The sequence below is a fragment of the Oncorhynchus tshawytscha genome, linkage group LG22 (genome assembly GCF_018296145.1).
Source record: "Oncorhynchus tshawytscha isolate Ot180627B linkage group LG22, Otsh_v2.0, whole genome shotgun sequence".
Lineage (NCBI taxonomy): Eukaryota > Metazoa > Chordata > Actinopteri > Salmoniformes > Salmonidae > Oncorhynchus > Oncorhynchus tshawytscha.
Window position 1 is genome coordinate 28,308,741 of NC_056450.1, and position 21,083 is coordinate 28,329,823.

The window sequence follows — 21,083 nt, forward strand, 5'->3', positions numbered from 1 at the left end:
TCCATAACTGCAGGTGGCAGTAAATCGCCAACCTTGGCTTTATACTGTTCAAACACCAGTGTGAACCCTTTCTGTTTTTTGCCAATTCATAGAGATAGAAAATGTACTACCTCAATATAGAGATAGCCTCAATGGCCCTGCCCATGCTCTCACCGACGCCGTAATGATACGATGTCTAAGTTAATGGTCTTTCCCCACCTCTTCCAGTCCTACTAGTGTACGTTGGCGGTTGGCAACAACTTCCTGGATCTCTCTCTCACTATGAGGCAGCGAGCGAGGATCTACTCTCTGTTGATTGGCTGGATGGAGTACAATGGGGCTGTTGGGGGCCACCACGGGTTCAGGTAGAAGGCGTCATTACGACTTTTAGCACTCAGTGGACTGAGAGAGAAGGAAAGAGAGGTTAGTAATTATGTGACAAATTGAAAAAAATGTTTTAGTGTTTAAACTGCCATTTATCGGTATAACATTTTTATCATAAAAATCCATGTGAAAATCATATTGCGTGGTATGACTGCTAGGGGCAATGAAGTTCTACCGCAATCATACAGTAGGCTTAGGCTATTGCTTTGTGGCTGCTCAAATGAGTAGGTGAAATTTTGTCCCTAAGACAACCGTTCATTCACGTTTACTCCGATGATCCTCTGCGGCATTAGCGACTCATAACAAAAAATGAACTTAGCCAAGTAATCAATATTCTTTTCACTATATTCTCTTTTCCCTCCTTGGAGCTGTATGAGCAAACAAAAATACTCGTCAGCACGCCCAACCTAGAACATTTCCCCGCAGCCATACCCGTGTGTATCAAGAATAGTCCACCACACAAAGGACATCCAGCCAACTTGACACATCTGAGGGTGGCAATGGCTTCAACATGGGCTAGTATCTCAGGGCTCTATGGGGGGTGATTCATGCCAGAATTAAGCCACGTGAAGCTACTGATACCTCACCTAGTCACCTAACGTCTTCCTAGCTCCATAAAATAACGCCATGACTTAACATGGATTATCAAAGGAGACAAGTTTGTTTCAAAGGAGTCAAACTGCCGACTCGTTCACGTCACACGTACACGTCATGTAAACGTAGTGTTCATGTGGTGTTCACATTGCTAATGTGTGTTTGCGTGTAAGTTTATTATGATGTTATGTCTACATGTGTTACGTGTTAGTTTAAGTGTCTGTTTAGTTCATACATTTCATTTGTCAATTTAGCTAAAATAGGCCTATCACCGCAATGCTAAAATGATTAGGCTAGTTGATATGGCAGCCACCATTACTGTGTAGATATGCCTATTTCTTGCATCAATACAAACCCCAAGGGCTTCTTAGTAGCCTAGTGGTTTGAGTGTTAGGCCAGTAACTGAAAGGTTGCAAGATCAAAGCTGACAAGGTAGACTTTTTTTTGTCATTTTGCCCGAGCAAGGCAGTTAACCAACTATTCCCCAGGCGCCGAATATTGGATTTCAATTAAGAGAGGTTGGGTTAAATGTATTTTTTGTTGGTCCTGTCAATGTTGAGTGATCACACATGCCTCAGCACACAGGTTACTTTGCCTGCTTGCAAATGTGTGCTAAAAGTGGGGATGCTTCATAGTATTTCTGATTATCTTAACTCACCACCATCAATTAATTTTATTTTTCACAGATATCCATGGAACCACGACTGCAATATAGGCCTACACTCAGATAAAAAGGTGCTATCTACAAACTAACAGGATTCTTCCACCGTCCCCATGGGAGAACCCTTTTTGGTTCCTGGTAGAACCCCTTCTGTCTCTAAGTAGAACCCTTTTGGGCTCCATTCCACAGAAGGTTCTACCTGGAACCAGAAAGTTTTCTCCTTTGGTGACAGCCAAAGAACCCTGTTGGAACCCTTTTCTCAAAGAGTATACTTAACAATTTTAGCCTGTTAAGTTCACACCATTTGATTCTGTACTCAAACATCTGCCTGGTATTCAAGATAACATGCAACATAGCACCACCACCGTTGAAGGTTTTTGTCAACCTCTGCTCACACTTAAATCACAGTGCTCCGAGAACCTCCACCAGGGTAGTATCCTGTAGTATCCTCAAACGGTCAAAAAGGAGACACGAGGCACCACACACTCATTTTAGATCCCAAATGGGTCTTTATTTTCATACTGTATGCTCTCACTCTCATTACTGTCTCCTTTGCCATCTTCTCAAGTCTTTACTTGGAACTCCATCCATACACACACACACACATACTATAGCATCTTGCTTACATTTCTCACATTTTAGGCATCCAGCTGAGGCCTTGGATGGACCATGTTACACTGAGATGGGCACAGGGGTATATGTACAGTCATTTTTAGTGTGGTGGCAAAGTAGTTGAACAGGAGAAGATGATGTGGTTACTTGTGGAGGGAGAACAGTGAGGGTGGTGGGTTGAGCACCTGCAGTGAAGCTGATTGGTTCACATCTTGACTAAAAGAGAGGTTTAGAAATTCACATCTTGGCTCAAAGAGATTTAGAAATTAGTTTGACATTGCCATATTTCAACAGCTGAAAAGCCATCATTAACATTTTCCCAGAGATAGCAAGACATTCAGTATTCACTGAATGAAGTAGCCTACCCATCCCCATTTGCAATTATATTCATCAGTGAAATAAATGATACTATAACACATTCAATTAAATTATTAATGTAGACTACTCCTGTATCTACTTGGTACAATAACGTAATCATTGAATGAAATAGAGTACCCATCCACATTTACAATTGAATTGATCAATTAAATAAATAAATAATCATAGCACACACAGTTACATTGTTGTAAAATAGGCTACTACTGTATCCACACTATATTAGGATACCGTTGTGATATTGTCAGGCCTGATTTTAGGTCTTCGATCGAAGTAGCATGTTATACCTTGTTTCTCTTCTTCAGTGAAAAGTAGTTATTTCATTTACTATTGAATTAATCCATTAAATAAATAATACTAGCACATCAAATTACGTTATTGTACACTAGCCTACTCCGCTATCGACACAGTAAATAAGATTTCCTATGTGCTTTTTAAAATACGTTATCAACAAAAAATTATTATTTTCAAATAAACCACATTTGCCTTAACACGGTATACCTAAATATTTCCTAACGATATCACAACTTAAATATAGCCTACTTACTCCTCAACTGGATCAAGGACATCTTGGTAATTATTTTAATCGTCTCTAATAAGGAAATTATCTGGGTCAGACACTCGAAAATAACTTCTGCCACTTAGAAAAGAAAATGTATGTCTGTTTTGCCACCTAGCTCTCAAATACCGTGCCAGTCTCTCACTCTATGAATGGTCACTGCTATCTGGATTCCTTGGGGCGTCCTTACCCTGAACCCTAAACTAACACAACTTAACCATTTTATATATTTATACTTGATAGAGAGAGGGACATCCCAAGGATCCTGAATAGCACGGACCTAGCACGTTGGAATGTCTGCTTACACGGGAACAATTGTACGTTTCTAACATTTATGGTTGAGATTGAATTAATATAAATATAAACTATGCACATTATGACTTTCATTAACACGCGATGCAGGCGTCACACAGACGTTAGTAAGGCGTTGGTATCATGTCATGTCAGGTGGTACGGTTGCCTAGGCTTATATATGTCCCTTATCACCCCCCATGGAGGGCAAAAGGGGGTGTGACTCAACATTAGGAAGGTGTTCCTAATGATTTCTACACTATGTAACTTATTGTATTTTAAATCACAGGTTTTGCCAATGGCTGCTGCTAAAACTGACATGCATTCATTGATGAAAAAATAAAGTTTTAAACAAGCTTTGGTTTTTTCCATTTGTCTGATTTGTGGCTTATCTGGGGTGCACCACTATAAAACAAGTGGGTAACATCAAGATGTGATTTGATTTCACACTCATCTTCTGGGCAAGACACACCCCACTGAAGTGCTGCGATTGGCTTCTTAAGGTCCTTAGTCTCAAGAATCCTCCTGATTTGTCAGCTGAAGGGCACACCAGGCAGGGTTCCACGCACACCGTGATGGCTTGCTAGCTAGTAGAGAGACAGACTACTAATGAACTGAGGGGACAGGCAGACTTATTTTTATCACCACCGACAGACTCAATGTCTGCGTCTTATAATAAGCATACCATAGCCATTTATTGACTTATCTGAAAGATCAATGGCACTCATGAAACAGATTTAGCATGTAAAATAAATTATTTTATTCCATCAAACTCTGACAAAACATTGACATTCAAAATAGTAATTGGATCAATCTACTGTAATCACACAATAATAATTAAATACATACTGTACATTCATTATTTGGATCAACTGTACAATGTTACATTAATGATAAAATAAATAAGGCTGTGAAGTTAAATATTTACACCAAAACTCTGCTTTCACCAGGGTCTGGAATCCCTGGCTCATTTCTGTCCCTAAATAAACCATTCTGTGAGCTTCTGGTAGATGTGTAGCATTGGTCAGTTGCAACGGGTCTTTTCTGTGGAGTCGGGGTTGTCTTTCACCTTGTGAAAACAAGTTTGACAATACAGACAACTCCTGAACAACTATTACATTAAAGTGTATGTAATCTCACCAGGTCAGGCCCTGATATTTTTGTGGTTCGTCCTGCAGCCGGATTTGTCGTCCACCCAACCTGTCCTTCCTGTGTGCGACCGATGTTTGGTTGCGCTGAGATTTGAGGCACTGTGTGCCTGGAGGCTCACTGGATGGCACTGGATCTCTTAGCGCAGTTCACCCTGCCACATCGGCCAAACATGCATCACATTTTTGAAGGGATGTCTTACACAATAAATCTCAACTGATTATATATATTTTCGATTTACAACATTTTAATTTGTGCCTATATGCAACATTTTTGCTCTCATTTCAGATGTTAGTGGCAAGAAGCTGCTGCTCTGGCACTGGTGATGGATGATAATGGCAGTCTGGTGCTTGCATGGATCACCTTTTCATCCCACTGGACAATTGCACATCTCCATATACATGTCCACTATGTAGATCTGGCCAGGTGAGGACGAGCGCTTCACTTCAAAGTGCATGTCATTGATCTGTGAATAGACCACCCATACATAAAATGTATGCACGCATGTCTAAGCCGCTTTGGCTTCATAGTAAGCTGACAGACGAGTGGTCAAGAAGTCAAAGAGCTGGGGGACGTTATAAGCATTTGTTCCAGGCAGAATTTTATCCTTTAAGATCCTCTTGGCCGATTCTGCAAAGTTGTTAGTGCCATTTCCTCTCACTGGCATGGTTTTTCAGTAGCACAGGGCACAATATTCTCTGCGGTAGTAGAGCTTTTCCAGGTCGTTCTTGAGGTGCTGATACCTGCAAAGTTGAACACAAGATTAAATTAAAGGATAATTTGATGTATAAAATGAATGTACATTAAACATAATGAATTATTATTATTATTATAATATACACATACCAAGATAATGCCCAAACCCCTGTCAGGAAATGAACCAAAATTAAATGAATTGTATATGCATTCAAACATCCTTTGTAACCCATAAGGCATATGCTAAACTGAAGTACTGTGCACGTGTGGTCCAATGAGTAAAAAACAGTAGTACAACATTTCCTGTGGCAGTCCTCATGAGAGCCAGTTTCATCATAGCGCTTGATGGTTTTTGCGACTGCACATGAAGACACTTTCAAAGTTCTTAATGTTCTAGATTGACTGACCTTCATGTCTTAAAGTAATAATGGACTGTTGTTTCTCTTTGCTTATTTGAGCTGTTCTTGCCATTATATGGACTTGGTCTTTTACCAAATAGGGCTATCTTCTGTATACCACTCCTACCTTGTCACAACACTGATTGGCTCAAACACATTAAGAAGGAAAGAAATTCCACAAATTAACTTTTAACCAAGGCACACCTGTTAATTGAAATACATTCCAGGTGACTACCTCAAAGCTGGTTGAGAGAATGCCAAGTGTGCAAAGCTGTCATCAATGCAAAGGGTGGCTACTTTGAAGAATCTCAAATATAAAATATATTTTGATTTGTTTAACACTTTTTTGGCTACTACATGATTCCATATGTGTTATTTCATTGTTTTGATGTATTCACGATTTTTCTACAATGTAGGAAATAGTAAAAATAAATAAAAACTCTTGAATGAGTAGGTGTGTGCAAACGTTTGACTGGCACTGTATATCTGAGGATACATCATCAATTATTACCTTTTCTTGATCCTATCTGAGTTCGCCATCTTCAACAGCTGCCCGGGATACAATCTGGCGTAACTGTCGCAGTTTTGCTCTTTTATTTCGCTTCACCTTAGTCAAAACAAAGCGCTCGAGGTAAAATATGGATCGGCACCGTAGTCAAAACCGCTCACAAGACTCGAACCTAACGACCAGCAGCCAATTGCAACACTTCAGCGGAGGCGTGTCTTGCCCAGAAGACGAGTGTGAAATCAAATATCGCCATCTTGTGTCCATCATTGGACAGTGTTTGCTGGTTTCCACTAGTTACCACAGCCACAAAGTATAGGTGTATGATTTATTTTTTGGAGGTCTTAATTTAAGTTTAGGGTTAGGCATAAGTATAGCAGTGTGGTTAATGTTAGGTTTAAAATCAGACATTAAGATAATTTGAAATAGACAGGGCTTATGACTTTGTGACTGTTGTAACTAGTGATGACCGCGTTTACAGGCGTTGTGCCAAAAATCTCCCCCGACAGAATTCCCCCTTCGCTTGAACGCGCACGCACTCAAATCTTCACTGCTGCGATTTGCTTGCTAGTTGAGATTTCTGATCACGTTAGGCTGCGTTTCATTTTTTTGTTTTTTTTTCGGTTTGATCGTGGGGGAGACACTAATATCTGCAGTTTTCCCATGTCCTATTCATCTAGTACACACATACATTAATGATTAATTTCGGTTGCCTATCCTGAAGTGAAGTTTGTTCTATAGAAAGTATTAAAGAAATTAGAAGGGGGGAATTTCGGCAGGCCAAAAAATGGCCTTGCCGAAATCCCCCACCCCCCTTCTAATTTCCTTAATTCTGTGGCTAAAGTCAAATACTTTCTATAGAACAAACTTCAACATTAACAATTAATCTGTGTGTTACATTAAACATAGAGAAAGGAGTAAAATTTAGGCAAGCAATAAACATTTCAGAATAATTACTAGTCGAATAAGACATGGGAGAGATGACGAATTTGGGCAAATATATTTATTTATAGACTAATACACAAATAGCCAAACCGAAAACTGCAGACATTACTAGTGCCTCCCCTGCACCAAACCAAATGAAATGCAGTCCAAATGAAATGCAGTCTAACGTGATCAGAAATCTCAACAAGCAAGTAAGTCGCAGCAATGAAGTATTGCGTGCGTGCGCGTTCACGCGAAGGGAGGGGGAGATTTTCGCCACAACACCGGAAACCTCACAAGTCGCAGGCAGGTTTGATGGCAACGCAAGTCACAGGTGACAACGCCACGCGGTTGAGACAGACCTTTATGGGCATTCATTTGTTTATTGTTTTTCTCAAATGAGTTTTTAAGGGAACCTGGTGATAGGACAGGCACATTTGTACATAGGCCTTTGTGTGCTGTCTCTTGAAAGTGTTCCTACATAGACTTTTACAACAAGAAGTTGAATGCCCCGGACGGACGGCTTTCTACATTGTTCGCATAGGAATCGAAAGTTAAATGACGCTGTCACGAAATACATAAGGTAGGTGGTGATAATGAAACGAGCCTGACAGAGCAACACAAGAAGCCCACACCTAATCAGACGTGTGTTGCTAGTAACGACTGAATGAAAACAACAATTTCACTGGAACTTCTAAATAAAATAAATGGATACACGGCCATACGAGACAACGCAGGGCAAGGTAAATATACCCGCTATTCTTAAGACCGACTGACCTGTGTGATCATTCCTACTCTGGTTTGTCTTATTGAAGGAAAAACATCCGTCAAGCTGTCAGCTAGCTTATTTTGTCAACGAAGTGTTTTCTCAAAGAAGTGCACCATGATCATGTAATCCCCTACTCAAATCCACTTCCTGATTGTTTCATTGTGAAGGAAGTGTCCAACCAATGCACTGTGTTGTTTACAACTGAAACAAAAAGGCATAGTTGTGGCTCGGCTAAAACTATTGTTATAAGACATATTACTAAATAATTGGTCATCATAGCACAATCACACATTGCACATTCTTTTTGTACTAGCAGTCCCAATCCAGACACAAATGCATGAGTTACACCTCCACTAAAACACTAAAGTCTGAAGTATGATTCAACTTTCACTTTCCAGAGCTCCACCATGCCACACAGAGAATGCAATGAAGAGTCACGTGACAAGAGGCCACGCGAGGGACCTATCAAACATGTCACTGCGGTATCAGATATATAATGACTCAATCAATTTAACTGAAGTTACATGTGAGTCATTTTGTGTAATGCCAGGTTCAGCATGGTCCCAGTCCCAGATTTGTAGTTGTTTGCTTTAGCCAACTCTTCTGCCATATTCATTCTATGGCTTTTGCTGCATACAGATCTGGATACCAGACTACAGCGAGTGGATACAATTTCTCATCATGAGCACTAATTAGCTTACTCTAACATTTTCAGGAGGAGAAACGACCTTTGAGAAGAATGAGAAGTCCGCCTAGACACAGAATAACTGGTTCGTTTAGGCAGAGGTTTGGAGGGAGATTCAACAGACCACGGTAAGACTTAAGGACATTTCAGAGCAACCTTGTGTAGCCTAAGGTTTGTTCTTGGTCATTTCAACATTTCCACACATTCACTGACTCACAATACTCTCACTCACTCATTCACGCTTTTTATTTTCTGCTGTTTTCCTTACTGTACAGATTCATAAGGGACGATCATTCATTCCGGAAGCCCCGCTTCAGTTTTGGGTTCCAGAGATACCACTCCTTTACCCCCCGCCCACGGTTTCACTGGAGAGACCAGTCCGGCCCCCCTGGGCCCCTAGGCCCACCACAAGACCCATCAGGCCCCAACAGCCAGTACAGTGACCAGAGGAACATGGACAGGAACTCCCCTGCCAAGTCCTCACCTAAAGGACACACCAGTAGGTTTACACTCATGTTGTGTTTAAGGGGAGTTTTGACCAAATTAATTAACCAGTGGCTACAGGGTAAGCGTATTACCGTCTATGCCAACATGAACCAGATCTCTTGGCAGAGTTCATAGTAGGGGCTAGGGCTGCACAATTAATCAGATTCACATCGAAATGTCAATATTGACATGTGAAATATTCACATCGCAATGAATATTTTGAAACGCATCTCAGCCGTGTAATGGCCCCCTTTTTTTTTCCCGTTTTCAATTTTTTTGTTCTCTTGTGGCTGTTTCCCGCACCAAGACCGCCCCCGTCAATCAAGCAGGGCAGTTCCTCTTCCTCGCTGTTAGATCATTAAAAGTTTGTGTGCTGTTCTCTTAGATCAAATGCAGTCAACCGATTGTTCAAAACAAAAACGATGCTGCTTTCTACTTAGCTTCTCAATATGTCATCCTATTTCTAGGATTCCAACAGTTCACCCAAGTGTTTTGATCTATATCACACGAAAAATCTAACATTTGGTTTTTAAAAAATCAGATCTTACCCTTATCGGGCAGCCCTAGTACATGCAAAAATATATATATATTCCTAAAATACCTATATCACTTTACTCGTGTGAACACTAGAGTGCAGTATGAGCAAACGGTGTTCATGTCAACTCAGACAGTGAATATATTAGCTACATTTGGAATGTGTTTTGCTCATCAGTATTCCTGGTGGTTGATAGTCACCAAGCAACAACCTGACAATGTTGTATAATACTGTCTGCACACAGCATTGGTAGATATTATAATGACAGTATTATGTATACAATGAAATGGCAAAGAATAGTATCCTACTGAAAAGTGCCAATCATTCCAACCTTCATTAAACACCAGTGTATTTATGTCACCTCTTATGTAGAATACATAAGATAACAGCTGCTGAGCATCAAATTATAATATCATTTATTAAATACAGTACTCTATTGGGCATATATTTAAAGGAATACTTTGGGGTTTTGGCAAAGAGGCCCTTTATCTACTTCCCAGGAGCCAGATAAAACTGGATACCATTTTTATCTCTCTGTGTCCAGTATGAAGGAAGTTAGAGGTAGTTTTGAGAGCTAATGCCAACTAGCGTTAGACTTCCTGTCAATGCGCTATCTGCTAGTATGGTAGTAGATACACATAGACTTCCAGTCATTGCTCTAATATGAGTTAGAATTGACTCGTGAAACTACATCTAACTTCCTCATTGCCAAAACCCCGAAGTATCCCTTTAAGTACTGTACTGTAAATATTTCTGATCATCAAAGTTCGCCTCATCACGTTAGCATTAGTATCATGAAGAATAAAAGTGGTTTAGTAAGACCGCAATCGGTGTGCCTAAGTCATCAATTAGTTCTTATGCTTAAGCCTCATTCTCTATCATGTTTGAAAGTGTTTTCTTGAATAACTTTGCATTGCCTGAAGACGACCCAGGTCATATCTGCAATAGAAACCATCATTTCATCTTTCATCTCCTTGCTTTTGTTTAAATTAGCTGTATCGCTATTCTCAACCGTGGTAGTGGTGGTGCTAGCTTTTTCTCCTATTTTAATCAGCTGCTATGTCTGCGCAGACTGCAGTACTGTGGAGGTGTGTGGGTGTGGGTGAGTGTGTGAGGAACAGGTTGCTCTATGTGCCTGAGAGATCTGCTATGATGGTGACTCATTTCTATAGTGTGTGTGTTAGAGATGGAAAAGGAGAGAGATATAGCTAAAGAAAACAAGGAGAAAGAGGGAGTGAGGTACCAGGCAGACAGCCAGCTCTGTATACAGGTAATGAACCATAACAAAGCTATCGCCTCACATACCCACACTGCAGTCAAACGTTGCGAGGCAGACTTCGCAAATCACACCCAATGCTGAAAGAATGCTTAACGAAACATTAATTTTAGCCCCTGCGTGCTGCCTATAAACAATAACTCTCCCGCTGATGGCAGATTGCAGCCAGAGAGATGGAGATGGGGATGCTTAGTCCTGAATTATACCTTCAGCTAGAGGCGCTAATGGGATGTTAGTTTGGCCCTGAGGACACTGGGTAGATTGAGTAGTCCCAGCATCAATCACAGATATTAGAGTTAATTGAGAGATATCAACTGGGCCAATCAAGGATATTAGAGTTCATCACAGATGTCAGCTGCTGTAGTTTAGCTCTAAGTTATCTCCCATCTGTTCTGAGTTGTAGTTGTCTGTTATGTTGAGTGGGGGCTTGTGTTGTATTGTTGTTTGAAGATGTGATTTGTCTGTGATGTTGCAGGTGCTCTCAGGTCTTCTGCAGGTGCCAGCAGAGAGGAGAAGCAGCCTGTGTCGTTCACAGTAAGTCCACATTCCACCACTCCTCAGCCTCGTTTGGGATCTGGGGAGTCTGTGCTGTTTAAAGTAGGGAGGGCACACATCCTGTATTTGTTGTCATGCTCCGCTAGTGTATTGCGGTGACTGAACTTGTAAATCATCCCCTCTCTCTTTCAAAACTACGTGTAGGTAGGCCTCCTTCATAAAACTTTTTTTTAAAGTTTATCCAGCAGGGTTTGAGTAGGTTCCTTTCTAAATGTAATCCGTTACAGTTACCTGTCAAATTGTAATCAACAATGTAACTTTTGGATTACCAAAACTCAGTAATGTTATCTGATTACTTTCCCCTTAAGAGGTGCGGGTTCGTGGCTGTCACAGCCACAAAGTCATAACATCTGATTTTAAACCTAACCTTAAGCACAGTGCTAACCCTAATGCCTAACCTTAACTTTTTGTTTTCATAAGTTTTTACAATATAGTCAATTTTGAGGTTATGGTTAGGCATTAGTGTTAGCAGTGTAGTTAAGGTTATGTTTAAAAACAGATTTGAATGACTTTGTGGCTGTGCCAGCCACTAACCTGGGCGTTACAATTTTGAAGACAAAATTACCATTTGAACAACATCAATAGCAGGTTAATTCAATCTTATAGTTTACATAGTTCGCCATAAATGGATGTTGCATTTTACTTTATGAGTTGGTTATGAAGGTTTCCCCTAACCCATTGCTTTTTACTACAGATAATAATACGATTAGGCTATATCTTCACATTTTTAAAAAACTGTACATTTCCAGTCATTCCAATTCATTAAATACTCCTTGATCCTCAAGAATAGGACTTGGAAATGTATACTGATCAAAAATATAAATGCAAAATGTAAAGTGTTGGTCCCATGTTTCATGCGCTGAAATAGAACATTTCTGGGATCTTTCATGTGCACATAAAGCTTATGTGCGGAGATGTGTTTACATCCCCATTTCTTCTCTGCCAAGATAATCCATCCACCTGACAGGTGTGGCAGATCAAGAAGCTGATTGAACAGCATGATCATTACACAGGTGCACCTTGTGCTGGGGACAATAAAAGACCACTCTAAAATGTGCAGCTTTGTTACACAACACAATGCCATGCAATTGGCATGCTGACTGCAGGAATGTCCACCAGAGCTCTTGCCAGAGAATTGAATGTTCATTTCTCTACCATACACTGCCTCCAACATTGTTTTAGAGAATTTGGCAGTACCTCCAACCAGCCTCAAAACCGCAGACCATGTGTATGGCATCGTGCAGGTGAGCGGTTTGCTGATGTCAATGTTGTGAACAGAGTGCCCTATTGTGGTGGTTGGGTTATGGTATGCTCAGACATAAGCTACAGACAACAAACACAATTGCATTTTATTGATGGCAATTTGAATGCACAGAGATACCATGATGAGATCCTGAGGCCCATTGCTGTACCATTTACCCGCCGCCGTCACCTCACGTTTCAGCATGATAATGCACGGCCCCATGACACAAAGATCTATACACAATTCCTGGAAGCTGAATATGTCCTTGTTCTTCCATGGCCTGCATTCTCACAGACATGCCATCCATTGAGCATGTTTGGGATGGTCTAGATCGACGTGTACAACAGCGTGTTCCAATATCCAGTCACTTCTTACAGCCATTGAAGAGGAGTGGAACAACATTCCACAGACCACATATCACATACCCAGACCACATATCCCAAAAACTAAGGACTAATTAGCTTAATTTATTTTGTCATGGAGGACTGATTGGGCTCATTTCTTCAAGTTGAAAAATAAACAGAATCAAACTGAGTAGTCCCTTATGTAACTGATTACATATAATCCATGACCCCCCTTGCTTGACTGCTGCTTCAATTTCTCAGAAGTCACATGTACCACACTGGGAGGTATGCACTGCAACAAATGTACTTATATTGAATTTAAGTCTGAGTGCATCTCTTTGCCCATGATGCTCGCTGTCAAAATGTTTATTACACACACACACACACACACACACACACACACACAGCGTCTTTCAAGGTCCTTCAAATCAAATATATAAAAAAAGAAAACCTCAAACATTTGAGTAATCTTGGCTAGTCTGCTCGGTAAGATTATTTATATGTGTGTGTGTGTGTCCTCTGCGCTCTTGGCTATGATGGGAATTGGAAGGACAGAGAGAGCACAGGTGCAGCATAAAGAATGGAATTGAAAGTTGGATGGTCTGACTTAGAGAAAGGAGCAGAGCGAAGCACAAGGTTGTCTCCTTCCGTTTTACCATGCTGATGATTCAAACGGAGGCTTGCTGCCTGCTAACCTTGAGAAGATACAGTAGAGGGGGAGAGAGAGGCTCATAATGAACTCAACAACAATCAGGTGGGCTCCTGTTCACTCATGACTATATGGCCAGGCACAACTCCAACACCATCATTAAGTTTGCTGATGAGACAACAGTGGTAGGCCTGATCACCGACAACAATAAGAAAGCCTATAGGGAGGAGGTCAGAGACATGGCTGTTTTTTTGGTATGGGTCCTCAGATCCTCAAAGTTCTACAGCTGCACCATCGAGAGCATCCTGACTGGTTGCATGACTGCTTGGTATGGCAACTGCTCGGCCTCTGACCGCATGGCGCTACAGATGATAGTGCGTACGACCCAGTACATCACTGGGACCAACCTTCCTGCCATCCAGGACTTCTATACCAGGTGGTGTCAGAGGAAGGCCCTAAAAATTGTCAAAGACTCCCGCCACCCTAGTCATAGACTTTTCTCTCTGCTACCATATGGCAAGTGTCACCAGAGCTCCCAAGTCTAGGTCCAAAAGGCTTCTCAACAGCTTCTACCCCCAAGCCATAAGACTCCCGAACTGCTAATAAAATGGCTACCCAGACTATTTGCATTACCCCCCCCCCCTCTTTTAAACTGTAAATATTATCTATGCATAGTCACTTTATCTCTACCTACATGTAAATATTACCTCAATTGCAGATTTTTTTTATTTGAAACAATTTTACTGTTCAGAAGTAGTGCTTTGCTTATAACTGCTTGTAACTCTCTCTCCCCTGTGTCTGTAGGTGGCTCAAAAGAAGGAGAGATCCCACAGCAGAGAGGGAGAAAGAGAGAGGGATAGAGAGCTCCCCTCCACCGTGAGCAGGGCCGCAGCACGAAATAGAGCCATCCAACAGAAGAGGAAAGAAATAGAACAGGTATAGTACAGTGAGCTCCTCTTAATATCTAGTATTGTATATCATATTTCAAATGATTTGGAGGAAGAGTACATTTGAGAAAAACAAATGAGTGAAAGATGAAGGACTAAGAATATAACATCAGAAGAATACAATAAAGTACATCAGAAAACAACTTTCATCCTGATTACTCAACTGGATACTAACACGCTAAGAGAGTTTCTAGCTACTAGCTACTGTTAGCTAACAAAAATGACAATAAAAAACAGCAAAGGACAGGACAAAAGACAGCAAAACAAGTACCTAAACTTACACAAGCACGAGAAAACAATTCAGACATAAAACAAGAAAGGTGGGCTTTGTTTACATTGAGAAATGCCTAGCTACAACTAGCAAAGTGAAAACATCTACTGTATCCAGCTGTAATTAACTAAGATGGATACATTTGTGACTCGTTTCAGGAAACTAGATGTATGTCGTGTGTCACTACTCCACAGGCGAGGCATTTGAATGCATCTTTTGGCACAAATGCCTTCTGGAATGTGAACTTTCATGTGCCTTAAATACAAAAGTGTATGCCATCTGTAAATACAAATAAAATGGGTAAATTACGAGCCTAATTGGTTTAGCTATGGATAAAAACAGGAACCTTCTCACTAGCTGGGATAATGGATGGGCTGGATATGCCTAGAGATGAGTTCGGATTGCACTTGCCATGTAGCACGCTTTTGTCTATAACATGAGCTTAGTATGTGTAGGTGATCCTTTCTAAAGTGGCTTTTTTGAAAGATATCATAGAGAACCACGCAAATGTTGCTACGGCTCTCCACTTTCTGGAGGACCGAGTTATGAAATCAGTGGAATCTCCGGGAGAAGCAGAGTATGTAGATCTTTTGTTTCGGCTTTACTTAGGCTGTCCTGTCTGACTAAAGAGAGAACACAGAAGGCTGTTGTATAAAACACCTGTCTGGATTACATCTTCAAACTAAGGGCAACCATGGCATCAGTGACAGAAGCAAACATTCATGTAAGAGAGTCTAGCTAGCTACATTTTCAGATATTATACGTTTCTAATTGGCTCGCTAGCTAATGTTACGTGTCTGATCTTTGTAGTAATGTTATTCGTGTCTCAGAGCCATTTGCATTGCTAGTTATAGCATAGTGTTAGCTAGGTAGCTAACATTGAACCTAGCTATTAGCTTTAGCTACCTGTAGATTCATGCAGGGTAGTAACTGATGTCATGCAGCCTATCATTTTTGTGTTTATACTTTTTCACAATGACAATTTTGATGTCGGACGACAAAGAATGCTCATGATGTTGCTGCGACAACTGTATTCAGACATGTCGATACAAGTAATATAAACCAGCCTTTAGTCTTGAAATCTTTGGTTGTACACTACCGTACTCATCATTTAGCACATGGCCCCACGTGAATCCTTAAAGGGATGGGTGGGGCTGGGGCTTAAAGAGGGTGTGAACGATGCTGAATGGGTGTAGATAAAGAAGAGCTCTCCAGTAGGTGTCCCAAAACATTCAAGGGCCATTTTCTCAAAAGTGGGGTTACAAGTTTGTCAACTTTCAAAGCAGAATTACTTCACATTTGTTACTCAACTGCAGTGTATGATGTACCATGTTATTATCCAATGTGAAAAACACAATTTCAAATGTTGCCCCATAAGACCTAATTGAGTCGGTCAGTCACATTTACCCAGCTCAGCAACCTTGCATCAAATATGCAGAAGGTATTGCCAGTGAAGCAGGGAGGAAAAAATATAAAGCAAAGGTTTTAAAAGAGCACCCTGAGAGCAGACTATATGCAAAAAAAATACAAAGATATCAATGTGGAGCTTCTTTTTTCACAGAACATCCAAATACTTGACAAACAAACATCTTAAAATGTCTGGAAACAAGACAACCCCAAGATTTGATATTAATATATACAGTTGAAGTCGGAGGTTTACATACACTTAGGTTGGAGTCATTAAAACTTGTTTTTCAACCACTCCACAAATTTCTTGTTAACAAACTATAGTTTTGGCAAGTCGGTTAGAACATCTACTTTGTGCAGGACACGAGTAATTTTTCCAACATTGTTTACAGACAGATTATTTCACTTAATTCACTGTTTCACAATTCCAGTGGGTCAGAAGTTTACATACACTAAGTTGACTGTGCCTTTAAACAGCTTGGAAAATTCCAGAAAATTATGTCATGGCTGAAGAAGATTTTGATAGGCTAATTGACATAATTTGAGTCAATTTGAGGTGTACCTGTGGATGTATTTCAAGGCCTACCTTCAAACTCAGTGCCTCTTTGCTTGACATCATGGGAAAATCTAAAGAAATCAGCGAAGTCCTCCACAAGTCTGGTTCATCCTTGGGAGCAATTTTCAAATGCCTGAAGGTACCACGTTCATCTGTACAAACAATAGTGCGTGAGTATAAACACCATGGGACCACGCAGCCGTCATACTGCTCAGGAAGGAGACGTGTTCTGTCTCTTAGAGATGAACGTACTTTGGTGCGGAAAGTGCAAATCAATCCTAGAACAACAGAAAAGGACCTTGTGAAGATGCTGGAGGAAACGGGTACAAAAGTATCTATATCCACAGTAAAACGAGTCCTATATCGACATAACCTGAAAGGCCTTTTTCAACTGCACATGGCGACAAAGATTGTACTTTTTGGAGAAATGTCTTCTGGTCTGATAAAAAAAAAATATAAAAATAGGACTGTTTGGCCGTAATGACCATCATTATGTTGTGAGGAAAAAGGGGGATGCTTGCAAGCCGAAGAACACCATCTCAACCGTGAAGCACGAGGGTGGCAGCATCATGTTGTGGGGGTGCTTCGCTGCAGGAGGGACTGGTGCACTTCACGAAATAGATGGCATCATGAGATAGGAAATTTATGTGGATATATTGAAGTAACATCTCAAGACATCAGTCAGGAAGTTAAAGCTTGGTCTCAAATGGCTCTTCCAAATGGAAATTGACCCCAAGCATACTTCCAAAGTTATGGTAAAATGGCTTAAGGACAACAAAGTCAAGGTATTGGAGTGGACATCACATTGCCCTGACCTCAATCCCATAGAACAGTTGTGGGCAGAACTGAAAAAGAGTGTGCGAGCAAGGAGGCCTACAAACCAGACTCAGTTACACCAGCTCTGTCAGGAAGAATGGGCCAAAATTCACTCAACTTATTGTGGGATGCTTGTGGAAGGCTACCCGAAATGTTTGACTCAAGTTAACCAATTTAAAGGCAATGCTACCAAATACTAATTGAGTGTATGTAAACTTCTGACCCACTGGGAATGTGATGAAAGAAATAAAAGCTGAAATAAACAGTTCTCTCTACTATTATTCTGACATTTTACATTCTTAAAATAATGTAGTGATCCTAAGACAGAATTTTTACTAGGATTAAATGGTGGGAATTGTGAAAAACTAAGTTTAAATGTATTTGGCTAAGGTGTATGTAAACTTCTGACTTTAACTGTATATGTAATTTTTGTGCAAGATATTGAATAGGGTAATTTTACCAATTGCACTATATGGATGTGAGGTTTGGGGTCTAACCTGTAATTACGATTAAACGCATTGGGAGAAAAATCTTAATACAGAATTCTGCAGAATTATCAAAAATAACAAATAATGCATGCAGAGTGGAACTCAGATTACCTTTTTTAATTGTAAATATAAAGAAAATGACACATTTTTGCACCGTTTGAAATTAAGCCCCAAAACATCCTTATAATTCAAAGCACTGAAAATCCAAGAGTGGAACCCTGAACAGAGACCCCTGTGTCAGCTATTAAAAAACACCAAACAACCCTATTATCCAAACACACAGGAAATCTATCAAATTGTTACAGAAATTAAAACTATTTTGACAAATTGGAAATTGTAACAAACAGAAAAAACAAAATCACTATTTGGCCCTCAAAAGAGAATAGAAATTGGCAGAATGTCTCTATTCTGTCAGAAATACAAAACAGAGACAGATCCTGACCAAATACCACCAATTGGCTACAGAGAAGGGGACACAAAAAAACATGGCTACCCAAAGTGGGGTGTCTATGTGGTCACTGCACAACAGGGGAGGTAGAGACAGAGAAACGTTTTCTTCTTCTGTAAGAAATACTCCAAAATAAGAAAAAAAAAATCAAGAAAATTCTCTGCATTTACTAATGACATAAAGCTGTGAATTATTCTGGGTGAGGGTGAAACCACAAATATTACTGCCCTATATGATTGCCATGGCCTGAGGGACATCCCACAACAATTAATTCCCTGAAGTATTTACATTAACTTACAAGTAATACATAGTGTAACCATCATTCATGTTTGTTTATTTATTAGTCGTTGTTTATTTTTATAATCATATTGTTATTTAATTACATTTATGACTGAAGATTACGCAATACAACAGCAGTAGTGTTGTACATGATTATATATGTACTATTATTACTACTGAAATTAACTGTATTTCACTATCTTCATTGCATTGTACTGTATTTACTGAAATGCTGTACCACTATACCGCTTTGGCAATAGCTACAAATTGTATTTCATGCCAATAAAGCTATTTGAATTTGAGAGAGAGAGAGAAAGAAAGAAAGAACAGAGACGAGGAGGTAGGATTATGAGAGTGAGGGGAAATAGAGAGGGGGGGAAAGGAGAGAGAGAGAGAGAAAGAAAGAGAGCGGGGGGTTGTGGAAAGGGAGATTTGATAACTGCAGTGCCAAAACTAATTGAGTAACATTGCGCCAGAGACACGTCTAATTTATTATAATTTTTTTCTTCATTGTAGCAGCTGAATCAGTTGAATAGGTTATCATTCATGATTAGAGCCAATACATGGTGAGGTTATAATCTGCTTGTACATCCCTGGGTAGTTTACCTGCAATCACTCGCAGATGGAACTTCTGTTATTGTCAGGTTGTTTGTCCAGGTTTTTTAATCATAAATCATAATGAGTCATCACATGCGCACGGTGCTGTTTTCTTTGAATAGCTTTTAATACACGTGCTTTAATAGATACGTCACAGTCAATGTGACAGAACATCACATGAAGCGTTGCCAGTGGGAGGTGTGTTGTGTTGTCTCCATCCACTCGACTGATGAGAAGGTATCTCTCGCTCTTCACATCTCCATGGTTACTGGAGATGGTAGGCTCCGTGAGAGAGTAGTCTCAAAACAGGTAGCTGATACACCCATCCTTCAAAGATCCACACAGTGCCCTTTCATGGTGTGTACTGTCGTGTGAACAGCTGTCTGTGTGTGTGTGTGCTGCTGCCCTGGACTGCTAATCCACTCAGTGGTAATGGCATACACATGACGAGACCTCTCGCCCCAAGCATCTCTCCCAGAACTCTCTCAATCCCTGTCTTTCCATCCTCTCTTTCATGCTCTCTTGCTTTCCATCTTCTTTCATCCTCTCTTCACACCCGCTCTCTCTCCATCCTCTATCTCTTGTGATTTTTCCTTTCTCTTCAGCCCAGCTTCTCTCTCTCTCTCTCTCTCTCTCTCTCTTTCGCTCTCTCTCCATATTTTGTTTGCCTTGCTCCTCCTGTGTCTGAAGGCTCATGTCTGCAGCATTCCTCTGGTATTAGAGTGAGCTGAGGTGTCTTTAGACCAATCTGTGCTATGCTCCTTACTGGAACAGGAGCCACAATGCAAAGAGAACTCTCATGTGCAATGAAAATATGTTTGTTTGTCGTGCTGGTGTACAATTAGGATTGTGACACAGCTTAATGTGGTTTAGAAGATGCGTGTACAGGTTTGTGTTTTAGGACTGTGATGCACAGTTTAAATGTGATGGTGAAAAAGCTGACTGTCTGTGTGCTATACAGGTGTACCGTCAGGACTGTGACACGTTTGGTGTGGTGGTGAAGATGCTGATAGCCAAAGACCCCTCCCTGGAGCGGTCCATCCAGTTGTCTCTACAGGAGAACCTCAGGGAGATTGGCCTGCGCTGTGTAGAGGCCATGCAAGAGTTCATTGAGGAGTATGACACCAGGGAACCATCCACAGTGATACGCACACATGCATCTTTGTCTTAACCTGTGTAAGTGGCTAGCTTCTCTACCAAAACACCGATTGTGGTGTTTTCATACTGATTGGGTATGTAAACTTGTGAGCTGGTCTGTCCTTGATCAGTCAGGCCAAAGTCACTCCTGGTGCTCAGCCTTCTGGAAGCTCTGTGTCTGCTGCTGAAACTCAATAATTTATGTTTGTCAACTTTCAATATTGCTCGTGATGATGTAAGATATAGCTATTGCACTTGTGCTTCCTACCAAAGTGTAGTTCATGAATTCCAAGCCCTGTATTATATTGAAATGTCTTTTTATTGAAAATGTATTTATGACATGATTAATACATGAGCTATAATATTTTTTATATACTATGTTGATATACAAGGGGGATTTCTTTCAATACAGTTTCTATTTACACAACCTTTGGATATTCTCGGAGCATAAAAATCTGTTCTTGAAAA

At 40.5% G+C, this 21,083-nt stretch overlaps 1 protein-coding gene across 7 annotated transcripts; it reads left to right on the forward strand.

Annotated features, from left to right (window-relative positions):
- The first annotated feature begins 1,677 nt into the window (after nt 1-1,677).
- LOC112222260 (periphilin-1) lies at nt 1,678-21,083 on the forward strand. Of its 7 annotated transcripts, none has more exons than XM_042304027.1 (7): nt 1,678-1,692; nt 4,634-5,030; nt 8,612-8,709; nt 8,857-9,080; nt 11,354-11,412; nt 14,474-14,605; nt 20,440-21,083. In XM_042304027.1, the coding sequence occupies exons 2-7, from the start codon at nt 4,959-4,961 to the stop codon at nt 20,647-20,649; spliced, it is 795 nt and encodes a 264-aa protein (XP_042159961.1). In that variant the 5' UTR covers nt 1,678-1,692; nt 4,634-4,958; the 3' UTR covers nt 20,650-21,083. The 7 variants fall into 7 exon arrangements, with proteins under 7 accessions (XP_042159961.1, XP_042159960.1, XP_024240767.1 ...); XM_024384999.2 differs by lacking the exons at nt 1,678-1,692; nt 4,634-5,030 and adding exons at nt 7,387-7,870; nt 8,295-8,378; XM_024385000.2 differs by lacking the exons at nt 1,678-1,692; nt 4,634-5,030 and adding exons at nt 7,388-7,710; nt 8,295-8,378.

What these genes read in the sequence shown, in the direction of transcription:
- LOC112222260 (XM_024384999.2), top strand. Translation starts at nt 7,835, where the DNA reads ATGGATACACGGCCATACGAGACAACGCAGGGCAAG. An exon ending in CTCACCTAAAGGACACACCA is followed by an intron (nt 9,081 to 11,353) that starts GTAGGTTTACAC and finishes GTGATGTTGCAG; the next exon opens with GTGCTCTCAGGTCTTCTGCA. An exon ending in AGAGGAAAGAAATAGAACAG is followed by an intron (nt 14,606 to 20,439) that starts GTATAGTACAGT and finishes TGTGCTATACAG; the next exon opens with GTGTACCGTCAGGACTGTGA.